The 16,304-nt window shown below is 43.2% G+C and overlaps 1 protein-coding gene across 2 annotated transcripts in view; it reads right to left on the reverse strand.

Moving 5' to 3' along the window:
* Positions 1 to 752: 752 nt before the first annotated feature.
* Positions 753 to 16,304, reverse strand: part of cbx6a (chromobox homolog 6a) — a 17,162-nt gene continuing 1,610 nt past the window's right edge. Inside the window, exons 2-8 of one of the 2 annotated variants that reach the window (XM_034132844.1) lie at positions 12,135 to 12,178; positions 11,962 to 12,027; positions 10,767 to 10,833; positions 6,969 to 7,328; positions 5,705 to 6,071; positions 4,636 to 4,689; positions 753 to 3,301 (exon numbers count right to left, since the gene is read on the reverse strand). In XM_034132844.1, the coding sequence (XP_033988735.1) occupies positions 3,240 to 3,301; positions 4,636 to 4,689; positions 5,705 to 6,071; positions 6,969 to 7,328; positions 10,767 to 10,833; positions 11,962 to 12,027; positions 12,135 to 12,178 (1,020 nt within the window). In that variant the 3' untranslated portion in view covers positions 753 to 3,239. Of the gene's footprint in view, positions 3,306 to 4,635; positions 4,690 to 5,704; positions 6,072 to 6,968; positions 7,329 to 10,766; positions 10,834 to 11,961; positions 12,028 to 12,134; positions 12,179 to 16,304 lie in introns of both variants that reach the window. The other variant, XM_034132843.1, reaches the window with a different exon arrangement.

Consider the following 16,304-nt stretch of genomic DNA (forward strand, 5'->3'; position numbering starts at 1 on the left):
CTCCTGACGTAAACAAGATGTCTCCTGACGTATACAAGATGTCTCCTGACGCATACAAGATGTCTCCTGACGTAAACAAGATGTCTCCTGACGCATACAAGATGTCTCCTGACGTAAACAAGATGTCTCCTGACGTAAACAAGATGTCTCCTGACGTATACAAGATGTCTCCTGACGCATACAAGATGTCTCCTGACGTAAACAAGATGTCTCCTGACGTAAACAAGATGTCTCCTGACGTATACAAGATGTCTCCTGACGTATACAAGATGTCTCCTGACGTATACAAGATGTCTCCTGACGTATACAAGATGTCTCCTGACGTATACAAGGGGTGTTTCTCAATGTCGAGGACGCTTCCTTGGTAGCACATGTCTTCCGACTCACTTACTTCAGAAGCGAGGCAAGAATCCTTCCTAGCCTCGGAAAACGAAGAATAGTGGAACAGGCTAACAGGCTAACAGGTGTGCGTCATATGAGAGGCCCCGCCTTAAATGGAGCGCAATTTCCACCAAAGATTTGGAAATTGGTCCGTGCGCAAAGCATTGTGGGGATTTTAAAACTGCGGAGTCTACACATGTGCAGCCTCAAAAATGTCCCGCAACGAAGTACGCCGGCCTCGGTAGAATTCCAAGGATCCTTGACATTGGAACAGTCCTTCGGCGGCACTCGATGACGTAGCATCCTTGAAATAGTGGCTCTGGAGCAGCCTTCCTCGACATTGAGAAACACCCAAGATGTCTCCTGACGTAAACAAGATGTCTCCTGACGTAAACAAGATGTCTCCTGGTGTAAACAAGATGTCTCCTGACGTAAACAAGATGTCTCCTGACGTAACATAAACAAGATGTCTCCTGACGTATACAAGATGTCTCCTGACGTAAACAAGATGTCTCCTGACGTAAACAAAAAAAGTGACGTCGGAGCTCTGTAAAAACAAAGCCGTCTCCTCCGTCTGACGCTCTGTATGATGCTCAGATTTCTGGAGGAATTATACCGTTTTTGAGGATCAGAAATATTGTTTTCTGGGACCACTTTAACATTGTACGAGGAAAATCTGCATTTTGGTTTGAGGGTGCAGACAGAACCCTGCTGTACGTTAACGTGATTATGTGAGTATCTTGTTGTTGTCTATAGAAAATGATCCTGTGTTGTTGCAGAAACAACATCTGTTATTTAGAGATAATGACAAACAACGTTTAATCTTGATAAAACGTATAAAATGGATCACAAGGTTTGTTCGCACTTATCTTAAAATAATACAAATATAAAACCCTATTAATTAATGTGATTATATATCAATCAATATCTAAATAAAGTTCCATTACTCCTAATTATATATCCTGGTTTCTTGGGAAAATGCACTAATTGTTTAATTAAGATAATTCACGTTTGATCTCGAGAATAAAATTGTCACAATCACAAATTATTTTTCGGCATTATCTCAAAATCACAAATGCTTTCCTTGGATCATTTCCCAAGATAATGAATGTAAAAAAAATGTAACAAATACAATCGATGAGGGCGTGAGGGCGTAGTATTTCTGCTGTTTCACGGTTTAAATCCTAGAGATGTGTTTGTATTAAAGGGGTTTTCTGGCGTTGTTTCGGGTCAGCGGTGGAGATTTGTTAGTCCAATATGTCGGGCGTTATCTGGGTGTTTGCAAAGACGTCTACTAAAAGCACAGCGAACAGGAAAGTGATGGAAACATGTTCACACTGAATAATAAAACACTGATTTAGCTGCGTTTCGTTGGAGCTTCGGCCTGAAGTGTGTTCAGCTCGTGGACCTTAGATCTAACCCTAAGAAGAAAAACTCACTTTTAGAGTCGGACGAGTGACAGGAGGCGGGGGTACGTGAGAACACAAGGCAAGCGAGAGAGAGAGAGAGAGCAATAACTTACTGTTTTAGCTTTTTAGGTTGTGCGTGCATATAAATACTGGATGTATATGCGTTCAAGAGAGCAGGAGGAGGAGGAGGAAAAGGCCTTCAAATATTCATGAACTACATACAAATCGGTTGTTTTTCGATGCAGTCAAGTGCATTGTGTTTACCTCGCTGTGTGGATGCAATGTGAGACTAAAGGGAAGGAGGGGCTTCACACCCTGTGGATCAAAGAGTGTTTCCTTCAGGCTGATAAAAGCTCACACAACCTGAAGCCAGTGTGTGTGTGTGTGTGAGAGGAAACAAACGGCACCTCCATCCACGAGTCAGAGTCAGTGCTGTGTGCATGTGGACAAAATATGGCAATTTGAGGGCGTATTAGCTGCCCGTTTTCAAATGGATACACTTCTTGTAAAAAAAATATGCTCTTCTTTTTACTATTCAATGGCTGGGCGGTGTTCGGATACTTTGCATTTCATTCATTGCAAAACTAAACACACCTAAGGGGAAAAGGGAGGAGGGGGGCAACACTGATATTTGTCCTCCTTCATCAATGGCATTTGTACCGAGGTACTAAAGGGACATGGACAACTTCCTGTGACTGTCGGACTTCATTTGAAGGACATTTCGGCCTAGAGCTATTTGTTTAAGCGCTTGGACAATCGATATATCACTCATATTGCCACACATATCACAAATTACACTCGTCTAAGGGGCTTTAAAATGTGTTTACAGCACGAGGTATTAACACTCTCAGCATAAATCTGCAAAACAGATAGCGAGAGAGTCTGTAAACCAGTCTGCATCGATCTATGAATTCATGTCCGTGATTCTCTCAGTATCTGTGACTCGAGAAAAGAACTGGCTTTTTCTTTTGTCCATGTCCCTTTAGGGTCTGTCTGCAGCTCACAGAGTCCTGTGTTGAGAGCCCAAAGTGTTACGATAGACATGTATAGTAGGGTCTCCAGAACATAGAAACCGCCGGAGTTTTGTAAACTAGCATTGTGTTAATTAGCATTATAGCTTATGTGGACAATAGTTACAAAATGGCTTCTGGAACGTTTTGGAGTGTTTTGGGGGTTTAGGCCGCGACAGGGCATTTTGCTGTGATTATTGTATTTTTGTAACTGTGAATAAAGTCTTATCTTAAATGAGCTGCAAACAGACTTTCTGGGTCTCGGTACGTTCTCCTTCAGAACATGTGCTCTCCTATGTCTCGGGGTCTTCGGACTGGGCGGTGTTTTGGGAGGGGAACTCTTTAATGGTGACGGTGAGGAGGTTGGAGGTGACGTCAGTGACCACCACGTCTTTACAGCTGGGCGCCATCTCAGGGTGCCAGTTGGGGTTTCCCTCCGCTATTTGGGGTTCTGCAGGGGTCTCGTTGCCGGGGCTCTGGTCGTCGGGCAGCTGGCGTTTCCTGCCTTCATGAGAATCAGAATCAGTTTTATTGCTATGTTGACACATAAGAGGAATTTGCTTTGGTGTTAATGGTGTAAACAAAGACACAAAGATTCTGGTTTTTCTTTTAAAGAAAGGGGCAAAACATAGGACTATTATAAAAGCTATTTAAAAAAAATGTTTTGAAGACTGTTGTTACAAATAAAAAATAGACGATACAATATTGACAGTCAGAATTCTGATTTATTTCAGATATCTGGAAATCCTGACTTTTTTTCAGAAAATCTCAGAATTATGATTTTTTTGGTTTTGCTCAAAATTATGGCTTTTTTTCAGAAATCTTTAAATTATGACTTTTTTTCTCTGAATCACAAAAAGTATGAATTTTTTCTGAAAATCTCAGAATTCTAAGATTTTTTTTCTCAAAATTCAGAATTTTTTTCTCAACATACTGATTTTTCTAATAGTTTGCAGGATTCGCAGTATTAAAGAGATATTGTTGGTATAGTGTGAAATGGAGTAAGAATGTTATTGCCAAGTAGGTTAACACCATAGACTGTATATATAAAGGTTGACACCATAGGCTGTATATATAAAGGTTGACACCATAGACTGTATATATAAAGGTTAACACCATAGACTGTATATATAAAGGTTAACACCATAGGCTGTATATATAAAGGTTGACACATGAGGAATTTGCTTTGGTGCAAAAAGTGTTAACAAAGACACAGAAAGAAGAAAACGTTCTGGGTATTTTAAGAAAGGGGCAACAAATAGTATTATTATAAAAGCTATTTTTAAAACTATTTTAAGGACTGTTGTAACAATTAAAAAATACATAGAGAAAAATTCTGACTTTTTCAGAAAATCTCAGAATTCATTTTTTTTCTGAAAAGCTAAAAATTATTACCCGTTTCTAAAATTCGGACTTTTTAATCAAAATAATGATATTTTTCGAAAAATCTCAAAATTATGACTTTTTGCTGAAAATCTCAAAATTACAACTTTTTTCTCAAATCTCAGAATTATTACTTTTTTATTGTAAAGCAAGGAGCAGAAAAATGTCCTTTTTTAAAAGCCATTTTGAAACACTGTTTTAAAGACTGTTGCAACAATTGAAAAATAAAGACAATATTTATTCAGAATTCTGACTTTTTCTGAAAAATCTCAAAATTATTATCTGTTTCTAAAATTCTGACTTTTTAATCAAAATAATGATATTTTTCAGAAAATCTCAAAATGATGTATTTTTTCCTGAAAATCTCAAAATTCTAACTTTTTTTCTGAAAATGCAGGATTCACAGTATTAAAGAGATATTGTTGGTAAAGTGTGAAATGGGGTTGTTCAACCTTTCGGGGTCTCGTCCTCCTGGTCTTTCACTGAGGAAGACGATGAGGCTCCAACTTTAGAATCAGAAACACAAACAGGGTTATTTCCAAGAGAACATTTTCTTTGTGTATTTGGTGCAAACATAAACACGGTTATACTTATTTATTTAAATAGTTATCACCGCAATAAACCGTATTTAATGTTGTCTTAATGTACATTATTTAATTTCATATTCTATTTACATGTAAATGGACTTCTTGCACTATTTTGTATTTTTGTATGTTATTATACATGTTGCATCGTTGGAGGAGCTCAGGTCAGAAGAGCTTCAAAGCCATCTCTACACTGACGCTGCTGAGCATCTGATGAGACACCTTTGAATCTTTGAACTCAAAGTCAACTTTATTGTCAGTCTTTCAGTTTGTGTGTACAGACAGAGATCGAAATACCGTTTCCCACAATCCCTAATACAAAAATACAAATATATATAAAAATATGCATAAAAATATGTATATACCTATATATACACAATCAACCGACACATGTATACATATGCACACAATAAGACCTACATAACAGCACAACAATCAATATACAAAATAACAGCCACTTCAATATCTGTGAGAAATGTACATTAGTGATAAGGATGCCAGTGAGGATGCCAGTGAGGATGCCAATAAGGATGCCAATAAGGATGCCAGTAAGGATGCCAGTGAGGATGCCAGTGAGGATGCCAGTGAGGATGCCAATAAGGATGCCAGTAAGGATGCCAGTAAGGATGCCAGTAAGGATGCCAGTGAGGATGCCAGTGAGGATGCCAGTGAGGATGCCAGTGAGGATGCCAGTGAGGATGCCAGTGAGGATGCCAATAAGGATGCCAGTAAGGATGCCAGTGAGGATGCCAGTGAGGATGCCAGTAAGGACGCCAGTGAGGACGCCAGTAAGGATGCCAGTAAGGATGCCAGTGAGGATGCTAGTAAGGATGCTAGTAACTATGCACTAATGTACATTTCCCAAAGATATTGAAGTGACTTTGTATTGATTGAAGAAGCTAGAAAACAACCATAACATTTAAAGAACATTATTTACCGGGGTTACTGGACTTTGGAGCTTCGCTGGAAGGAGGGACAGAGACTCCTGTTGTGGATTTTCCTTCTGAACTTGAGGGGGAGGAGTTATGCTGGGAGGGGGAGGGGTTATACGGGGAGGGGGAGGAGTTATGCTGGGAGGGGGCGGAGTTATACTGGGCAGAGCTGAAGGTCACTGGTCCTCCACACTGGAGCCCAAATGGCTTCCCGTACATGGGGAAGCCCAGCATCTTCAGCGGGGAATGGAAGGGCCGGTAAGGACCCTCGGCTTTCTTCCCGATGATTCGGTTTCGGGACGGGATGTTCTGCCGACCCCCGACCGTGTGATTCCTTCCAGAAGCACCTCCTCGAACCGGCTTATCGATTACCTTCAGATGAGGAGGAGGACAAAGTATTACTAGAAGTACTCAGATCTTGAGTTAAAGTAGAAGTACTCAGATCCTGTACTTGAGTAAAAGTAGAAGTACCAGAGTGTAGGAATACTCTGTTACAGTAAAAGTCCTGCATTCAAAATGTTCCTCAAGTAAAAGTAGAAAAATATTATCATCAAAATGTAAGAGTAAGTGTTTCACATGATTAACCCAAATCTGTTAAGTAACTAAAGGTATTGAATACATGGAGTTTCTAACATAACACTTTGGGGTCTCAACAAGACTCTATGAGCTGCAAACAGACCAGAGATGGCAAAGGTTCACACATCCTTTACTCAAGTAGAAGTACAGATACTCTTGTTTAAACATACTCTGGTGAAAGTAGAAGTACTGACTAAACTTCTTGTGGCTCCAGCCTTAGAGAAGACCAGGAAATGATGGATACACGGATCGTGTTCAAATCAATAGGCACGCAATGACTCTAAATAATAATGATCACGCCACCAAACACACATTCAAACTAAAGGAACCAGCCTGTTTGGGAAATGTGAGAAGTAGAAAGTACAGGTATTTGGGTTCAACATGTAAGAAGTAGAAAGTACAGGTATTTGGGTTCAACATGTAAGAAGTAGAAAGTACAGGTATTTGTGTTCAACATGTAAGAAGTAGAAAGTACAGGTATTTGGGTTCAACATGTAAGAAGTAGAAAGTACAGGTATTTGGGTTCAACATGTAAGAAGTCAAAGTAAAAAGTCGTCAGAAAAATAAGTAGTGGAGTAAAGTACTGATACCAGAAACATGTACTTAAGTACAGTAACGAAGTATTTGTACTCCAATACTTCCCACCTCTGAAACAGACCATGATGTACTCAGTTCCTCTCCTCATGCACTGACCTTCAGGTTGAGGATGATGCGGCCTCTCTTCACCTCCCGCGGCTTCACTCTGCGGTTGAGGATCCGGACGGTTTCAGAGAACGGGGACACGTGGATCTTGGAGGTCTGACCGGGGAAGGACCCGGCCGAGGGGTCGGGGCGCGGCAGCGGGCGGCGCGACATCCGGTGGCAGCGGTGGATGTCCTTCTTCAGCTTGTGGGTGGTGGCCAGGGAGCTGAGCTTGGGAGAAGGAGCCACGGAGGAGGAGGGTGGATGAGGTGAGGAAGAGGAGGAGGAGGAAGGATTCGCTCGACCCGGTGTAGAGCGAGCTGCAGGCGGGCGGGAGTTTGAGGCTCGGCTTCCTCCGGTCTGAGCGTTAGCCTGAGGGAATATGAACTTATGTCAAACACAGAAAAAACTGTTTTATCCCACGGGCCATTTTCTTTTATTGTACAATGCCATGTCTTTTGATGCTGCTGCAACACAAACATTTCCCCAATTGGGATCAATAAGTACTTCTGATCTTATCAGACTGTTAACTCCTGAGCTCCGAAGTGCCTCGATAACCTTCATCTGTTTGCATTTCACATATTTATTTATCACTAGTCTGTGTTATTCATGTTTTATTATCTTTGCTTTTGTGTGTTTCCGGTCTGAGCGTCAGCCTGAGGGACAGGCAGTGGAGGAAATAACTATTTGATCCCTTGCCGATTTTGCAAGTTTACCCACTTACGAAGAAATGAACAGTCTATCATTTTAATGGTAGGTTTATTTAACGAATGAGAGACAGAATATCAAAAAGAAAATGTGAGCGTTAGCCTGAGGGATAGACAGATAGAATCAGAGGATGAAACCCTCTTTAGCCAGTCGATGTTCATTATCACCGGCCCCCCCACTGTAACCACTGGCCCCACTGTAACCACTGGCCCCACTGTAACCACTGGCCCCACTGTAACCACTGGCCCCACTGTAACCACTGGCCCCACTGTAACCACTGGCCCCACGGTAACCACCGGCCCCACTGTAACCACCGGCCCCACTGTAACCACCGGCCCCACTGTAACCACTGGCCCCACTGTAATCCCCACTGTAACCACCGGCCCCACTGTAACCCCCACTGTAACCACCGGCCCCACTGTAACCACCGGCCCCACTGTAACCACCGGCCCCACTGTAACCACCGGCCCCACTGTAACCCCCACTGTAACCACCGGCCCCACTGTAACCACCGGCCCCACTGTAACCCCCACTGTAACCACCGGCCCCACTGTAACCCCCACTGTAACCACCGGCCCCACTGTAACCACCGGCCCCACTGTAACCACTGGCCCCACTGTAACCACTGGCCCCACTGTAACCCCCACTGTAACCACCGGCCCCACTGTAACCACTGGCCCACTGTAACCCCCACTGTAACCACCGGCCCCACTGTAACCACCGGCCCCACTGTAACCCCCACTGTAACCACCGGCCCCACTGTAACCACCGGCCCCACTGTAACCCCCACTGTACCACCGGCCCCACTGTAACCCCCACTGTAACCACCGGCCCCACTGTAACCACCGGCCCCACTGTAACCACCGGCCCCACTGTAACCACTGGCCCCACTGTAACCCCCACTGTAACCACTGGCCCCACTGTAACCCCCCACTGTAACCACCGGCCCCACTGTAACCACCGGCCCCACTGTAACCACTGGCCCCACTGTAACCCCCACTGTAACCACTGGCCCCACTGTAACCACTGGCCCCACTGTAACCACTGTAACCACTGGCCCCACTGTAACCCCCACTGTAACCACCGGCCCCACTGTAACCCCCACTGTGACCCCCACTGTAACCACCGGCCCCACTGTAACCACTGTAACCACTGTGACCCCCACTGTAACCACCGGCCCCACTGTAACCACTGTAACCACTGGCCCCACTGTAACCACCGGCCCCACTGTAACCACCGGCCCCTCAATTGTTCATATTTGGTTTATTAAAATAATTATATTGTAGTCATTAGCCGCGTTCACACCTAGTACTTTGCCGTACTCAGTGCCGGCACTCAGAGCCCCGGCACTTATTACCCCAGGGCACTAAGTACAGATCGCGTTCACACCGGAGTACTTTTCCCTGAGGGAAGATTACGCAAATGAGCCGCTGACGTCACTTCATCTTCTTCTGCTTTGGGTTTACTGGCAGGCAGCAAACAACTTCACGGCGTATACTGCCACCCGGAGTCCCCGGCCGGAAGTCCCCGGAGTTGGGGAAGGCTTCAGTAGAAGCTGCTGGGACTCCCAGCAGCTTCTACTGAAGCCTTCAGAGTAAATCGCCAGAACGCCGACACCTCCTCATCTCCACCGCTCCCATGTTTTCTTTTGTGTTGCCATAAGTTAGTCTCTCTGCGTTTGTGCGCTGGGCTAATGCTAATGCTAATAATGCTAATGCGAGGATAATAAAATGGCGGCTCTACAAAACATTTCAGAGTTGTACGGGGCGTGGTTTGCAATTCGCCCAGCCAATCAGAACTGGGGCACTTTTTCCCCCAGGAAAGTACCATCTCTCAGCAGGCACTACAAATGGGGGTAAAAGTTCCCGGCACTAAGTACTCTTTTTGGTGTGAACGCGACATAAGGGGTACTAACGGAACTAAACGCGAAAAGTACGGGGAAAAGTACTCCGGTGTGAACGCGGCTAATGTTAAAAAAAAAAATTCTGCTATTATCATTATTATGAGTATTATTATTATTTGCATAATGCGCTTTCTGCCTTCCTGTCATCAGGAGTTAGACATGTAATGGCTATGTAATAGATTAGATTAGAACCTTCATTCTCCTGCTGGGACATTTCCCTGAAGCCAATACCTTTATTTGTTCTACTCTTCACTTTCTTGTCAGCATAGGTCGGCATTGATGTACAGAGCCGACAGAAGACCTTGTTTATATCATCATATTGAAGCCAACTCCATCGATCAAGCCAGTGTGGTTGAAACTTCCTCTCCCTCTTCTTCTCATACTCCCTGTCACTCTCCTTTATCTCCTCCGCTGACTTTCTTTTATTTGAAGATTGTTTTTAGCCCGGCACTTGGCCGGTTACCGCTGGTATTGAAAACATTTTGGCGAATGGCTAGGTGGCGAGAAAGTCTGTAGTGAACAGACTTCACTACAGACTTTCTCGGCCCTGCGCTCCGCAGCAAACAGCTGTTAGCTTTTCATCCAACAACAACAACCGCCTCACGAAACGCTATGTTGTAGCGTTAATGAACGAAACAATTGAACAAAATTGCTAGTCAAAATACCAACACCACAGGACCATTTTCTTTTTTAAAGCAACTTTTTGAGTGTCCCGAGCGGGCAAGTGGAAAGTAGGTTATGCTGGCCCGGGGGGTCTAAACAGTGCTTCCGGGCCAGCGGGCCATTTATAATGTGGAGCCCTGCATTATTCTCTTGCACTATTGTATTTCTATTCTGTTTCTTTTTGCACTATTTTATTATGCAAGCTAATTTGTAAATAGAATTATCCAAATAAAGATAATTCAAGTGGTGCTTCCTCCAGTCTGAGCACTGAAGACACATCTCTAAAAAGTACCCAGAACATGAGAACATATTTAAAAAGCACCAGTACAAACTGGAGCAATGCACAAAGTTATTAAATAAATAAACAAACAAGCATTGCTTCCACTGTGTGATGCTGGTTAAAAACACAACTCATGTTATATATGTGCACGCTGAATTGTAAATAAAATGACCCAAAGTCACTTCGGGTGGTGCTGTTGTATTAATGAGATATCTTTCATGCATGAACGTTAAATAAAGCTGGAGAAAAACTGAACCTTCATGGACTGTTTTTTGGGTTTTGGTCCTCGTTTCTTCGGCCCGAGGATCTCCCTCTCCCGTTCCCTGTGAAGAAACAGGTCAATACAAAAAGGTACAATGAGAGGTAATAAAACAGATCAAAAGAGAAGATGTGAGGTGCAGTCAGGTTCTCCGTCACGTGACCACTTTAGTTTGATGAGTTCTCTCTGTTTTAAACCACAGTGAGCAGCACAAGGCTTTTCAAGTGTCTTTATAACAGACATGAAAGACTTGCCGTGTTCATTTTGGCAGGTTATTAGTTTTAGTCACATTTCAGTCCTTTTTATCCTTCATAGTTTTAGTCTATGAAAAATCATTACATTTTAGTCAAAACCAATTCAGTTCGGCAAACTCTAACCCGTAACCCGATCACAACAGAGGCCTATCACAGGGCCTATCACAGGATGCAGCTATTCAATACTCATTCTGCTTTAAGAATATGAGCATGTCTACTCAGGGGAGAGGCGGGTGCGGAGGGGATTCACAATCAGGCCAGCTGTAGAGAAGACCCTCTCAGCTGGAATGTGGGCATCAGATGAGGTTTGAGTCTGCGTGGTCTGCGTGTAGGGAGGGGCTGCAGCCATAGCATTAGCTAGAACTAGATCTGATGGATTTGGACATGAACGCGAGTGAAGTATAACCGGACACGAGAGAGAGAGAGATCAGCACCTGCAGCTCTGCCCGCTGTGAGGGACCGCTGAGCGGAGCAACACACACCTTTAGACCTAACACACTGAGCTATGGCTCTGTCGTATACATTGAATTATTACATTTGATCATATGTAATCAACTTAGGCACCCCTCCCAAAAACATATTTGAATACCTGAATAATTTTGAATATTCGAATATTCGATTAATCGTTCCCATCCCATATGTATACATGTGTCTGTTGATTATGTATATACATATTTTTATACATATTTGTAATTTGTATTCCTCTGGATTGTGGGAAACGGTATTTCGATCTCTCTGTCTGTACACACAAACTGAAAGATTTGATTTTGAGATTGAATTAAGGCAATTCATTCCCATTTAAGTCTTTGCTTTAGTGCAGTTTAATACTTTTTAGGATACCCAAGAACCCCTTAATGACGACCCCTCACTCTGTGCAGAACGAGACTTATAAACACGATAAATAAACTCGTATTAAAACATAAAGCCGCTTTACTCACTTTCGCTCGAAGCCCAGTATCAGCCTGTCATCCAGAATGTTCTCCTCTGGCTCCCAGGTGCTGTGCCTGAGGAAACAAGGAGGAAGCAACATGAAGAAAACAACAGGAAGCATTTCATCCATATGTTGAGTTTAGTGTGCATCAGAAAGAAAAGAGTGAGGAGCTGCTCTTACTTCATCGCCCATCCTTTCCATTTCACAAGGTACTCAAGTCTCGCCTGCAAGACAACACAGATGTTTACAGGATTCACATGGTACATGACAACAAGAGACTCTACTTTAAAGGGGACCTATCATGCAAAATGCACTTGTGTACGTCTTTTCTACATGAATATGTGTCTCCGGTGTTCCAGGGAACTCACCAAGTGTCAGAAAACACAACCCTCTCTATTTTCCTCCATACCCAAATCTCTAAAAAAGGGGCTGCAACGGATCTGATAAAAACTGATCCAGATTTGAACACTGTCCTGACGTCAGGACGGTGGCGCTACGGCTATTGGGCCAACTCCACCAATCAGGAGGAGACAGCCACGGCCATTGCCGTTCGAAAGTGCTGGAGACGCTGTAGTACATATGCCAGGCCAGTAGATGGTGCTGTTCTCACTGAATCAACCCTTGCTAAAACAGGGGTAAAAAAGTGCAAATTGAGCAAAATGAGGCATGGCTAAAATGCATGATCTGTTTGGTATTTTGAAAAAAAAAAAGTATAAATATGCCAGGCCTGTAAGTGGAGCTGTAGTCTGCCACAAAAACAGTGAAGAAGACTTGGTTACCATGGTTATCCTTCTGTTTATTCTCCGCTGTGGCTTTCTTTCTCTCTCCCCGAGGCAAGCGTTTGCTCCCGCTGCTTTAATTCAATGCAATCCCTCCCCGTCGAGGCAAGCACCATAATTCTCTCCGGTTAGTCCACCAGCAGATGACAAACACCCACCTCTCCGCCTCTTCCAAGGAACGAGGGGACCGTGCGGCAGAGTTTCAGTTTCAGTTTCTTTCGCCGGTCAAGATGTCCGTTAAAGTTTAAATCTTCCAGACAAAATTAGAAAAGTGCCGGTCAAAGGTCTTCTTTGTGATTTATTGAGCTTTAAAACAAATGAATAACGACTCTATATAATAAAACACGGAGGACGGAGATCTCTTTTTCTCCCCCTCTTCTGACAGCCCAGCAGCTGATCAGAGCACGTCTCCCCTCTCCTGCAGGGGGGCGTGGTCAGCAGAATCAGACCCGTAGACAGCAAACAGCACATAGAGCGAAATGAGGCATGGCTAAAATGCATGATCTGTTTGGTATTTTGAAAACAGAAACGTATAAATATACCTTATATAGGTATGGCCCTACAATATATCATTTAAATATAGCATGATAGGTCCACTTTAAAGAGTCCTCTCCTGCTGATGTTCAGGTGTATATCAGTATGTACTGTCTCTACTTTAAAGAGTCTTCTCCTGCTGATGTTCAGGTGTATATCAGTATGTAGTGTCTCTACTTTAAAGAGTCCTCTCCTGCTGATGTTCAGGTGTATATCAGTATGTAGTGTCTCTACTTTAAAGAGTCCTCTCCTGCTGATGTTCAGGTGTATATCAGTATGTAGTGTCTCTACTTTAAAGAGTCCTCTCCTGCTGATGTTCAGGTGTATATCAGTATGTAGTGTCTCTACTTTAAAGAGTCCTCTCCTGCTGATGTTCAGGTGTATATCAGTATGTAGTGTCTCTACTTTAAAGAGTCCTCTCCTGCTGATGTTCAGGTGTATATCAGTATGTAGTGTCTCTACTTTAAAGAGTCCTCTCCTGCTGATGTTCAGGTGTATATCAGTATGTAGTGTCTCTACTTTAAAGAGTCCTCTCCTGCTGATGTTCAGGTGTATATCAGTATGTAGTGTCTCTACTTTAAAGAGTCCTCTCCTGCTGATGTTCAGGTGTATATCAGTATGTAGTGTCTCTACTTTAAAGAGTCCTCTCCTGCTGATGTTCAGGTGTATATCAGTATGTAGTGTCTCTACTTTAAAGAGTCCTCTCCTGCTGATGTTCAGGTGTATATCAGTATATAGTGTCTCTACTTTAAAGAGTCCTCTCCTGCTGATGTTCAGGTGTATATCAGTATGTAATGTCTCTACTTTAAATTTTACTCATACTGTCTGTGCTGCAGCACCTCTTTTCACCCTCTGTCTGAAACCAGAGCCCAGTCTGCTCTGATTGGTTAGCTGGCCGGCTCTGCTGTGATTGGTCAACCGCTTAGAGATCTCCCGCCCCTTTAGTCTATCACGTTCAATGTGTTGGAGCACTAGCCAATAGGAGCGTGAGTTTTACATAGTGATGTCACTATGTTCCACGAGTAAACAAAGGAACGTAACTTGAATATATTTCATATAAATGACATGTATTCTGTTCATTTGACTTTACTACCATTGGATTGTATTTTAGGAATATGTGTGTTTGTGACTTACAGCATTGAAAGTCTAAAGTTTATTTTCAGGTTAAAAATGTGAAGATGCACTGAAGGTTATTATCTGCACAACTGATGTTACTATAATTAACAGCACAATATTAAGAAAACACCTCATTATATATACATTCATCTACATTTGTTCAACTGTTTAAGATACGAAGGAACCCTGATGAATCCCAGCAACATTTGAGCGACTGACTCGATCACAGATATCCATAATTAAACTCTCCACCATGTTACAACATGTCAGATTTCCTCCATTGCAGCGAGTGTGTGAACCTCAGTGATGTTATTCCATCTTTTATGCTGGATAACAAAAGGAGGGGTTCATCTGAAGGTCCAGCAGGAAGCTCAGGAGGCCTGCTGGTTGACTACCGGACACTTAAAGTGGAACACGCCATGATTTATAGGCTCTTTCTTTCCAGAATGCAAACCATGCAGCGTGCAGTTCTCAAATCGAGGCAGGAGGCTTTCCTGTTTGCGGCTGCCTTTTGTTCCGTCTCAGCATTAAACCTGTATATCACACCTGTCTTCTTCTATTGTTTTTCTGTTCCCATGGCTCTTTAATGACTGTTTTAATTATATGTAATTGTCCTTTTCCAATGGGTTTCTTTGCACTTTAAGGCTCTTGAAGTTGTAAACCACTTAGAGTTGCCATGCCATACTAAACTGTTAAAACACATGCAGTTTTTTCCAGAAATGTGGAGAATAAAAACTGCATGCGTTTTAACAGTTAGGTAATTTTGGAGAAACCAGCTCGAGTGCGCTAGAATTTGAAAATACACAGCCGGAACAAACCTGCCACTTCCTTATAGAGCCCCTCCTCCAACACACACGAACGCGCACATGACCAATGAGGGCACAAGATAAGTGTGTGTACTTCGCCGTAGTACTGTAAAAAGCACGACCAATCATCTGAGCCGGCCCGGCTAAAATAACTGGATGGCCTACCTGCCTGTCAGCCTTCCACCTGTGCACAAACTTATCTCGTGCCCTCATTGGTCATGTGCGCGTTCGTGTGCGTTGGAGGAGGGGCTCTGGAAGGAAGTGGCAGATTTTCTCCGGCTGTGTATTTTCTAATTTTAGCGCACTCGAGCTGGTTTCTCAAACTTACCTACCCCACCTTTAAGTAGTTAAAACACCTCTTTGAAATCAATGCTGAAAGCGTATTAAATCAGTCCGTTACCAACGTCTTATCATAGCAGCTCTGTGTCTTACCATCTTGTTTTTACTTATATTTCCATGGCTCTTTAATGACTGTTTTAATTGTATGTAATTGTGTTTTTCGTATTGGTTTCTTTGCACTTTAAGGTTCTTGAAGTTGTAAACCACTTAGAGTTGACATGCCATACTAAACTGTTAGACATCCGACTGTGGCTGTGAGGGAGTGCGGTCGCCTTTCAACCAGAAGATTGTGGGTTCGATCCCAGCAGTCAACATGTCGAGGTATCCTTGGGCAAGATACTGAACCCTGAGTTGCTCCCGATGGCCAACGGTGTGTGAATGTTAGTTCCTAGAGTAAGGTACACTGCTCTGTGTGAATGTTAGTTCCTAGAGTAAGGTACACTGCTCTGTGTGAATGTTAGTTCCTAGAGTAAGGTACACTGCTCTGTGTGAATGGTAGTTCCTAGAGTAAGCTACACTGCTCTGTGTGAATGTTAGTTCCTAGAGTAAGGTACACTGCTCTGTGTGAATGTTAGTTCCTAGAGTAAGGTACACTGCTCTGTGTGAATGTTAGTTCCTAGAGTAAGGTACACTGCTCTGTGTGAATGTTAGTTCCTAGAGTAAGGTACACTGCTCTGTGTGAATGTTAGTTCCTAGAGTAAGGTACACTGCTCTGTGTGAATGTTAGTTCCTAGAGTAAGGTACACTGCTCTGTGTGAATGTTAGTTCCTAGAGTA

Source organism: Trematomus bernacchii, unplaced genomic scaffold, assembly GCF_902827165.1.
Source record: "Trematomus bernacchii unplaced genomic scaffold, fTreBer1.1, whole genome shotgun sequence".
Classification (NCBI taxonomy): domain Eukaryota; kingdom Metazoa; phylum Chordata; class Actinopteri; order Perciformes; family Nototheniidae; genus Trematomus; species Trematomus bernacchii.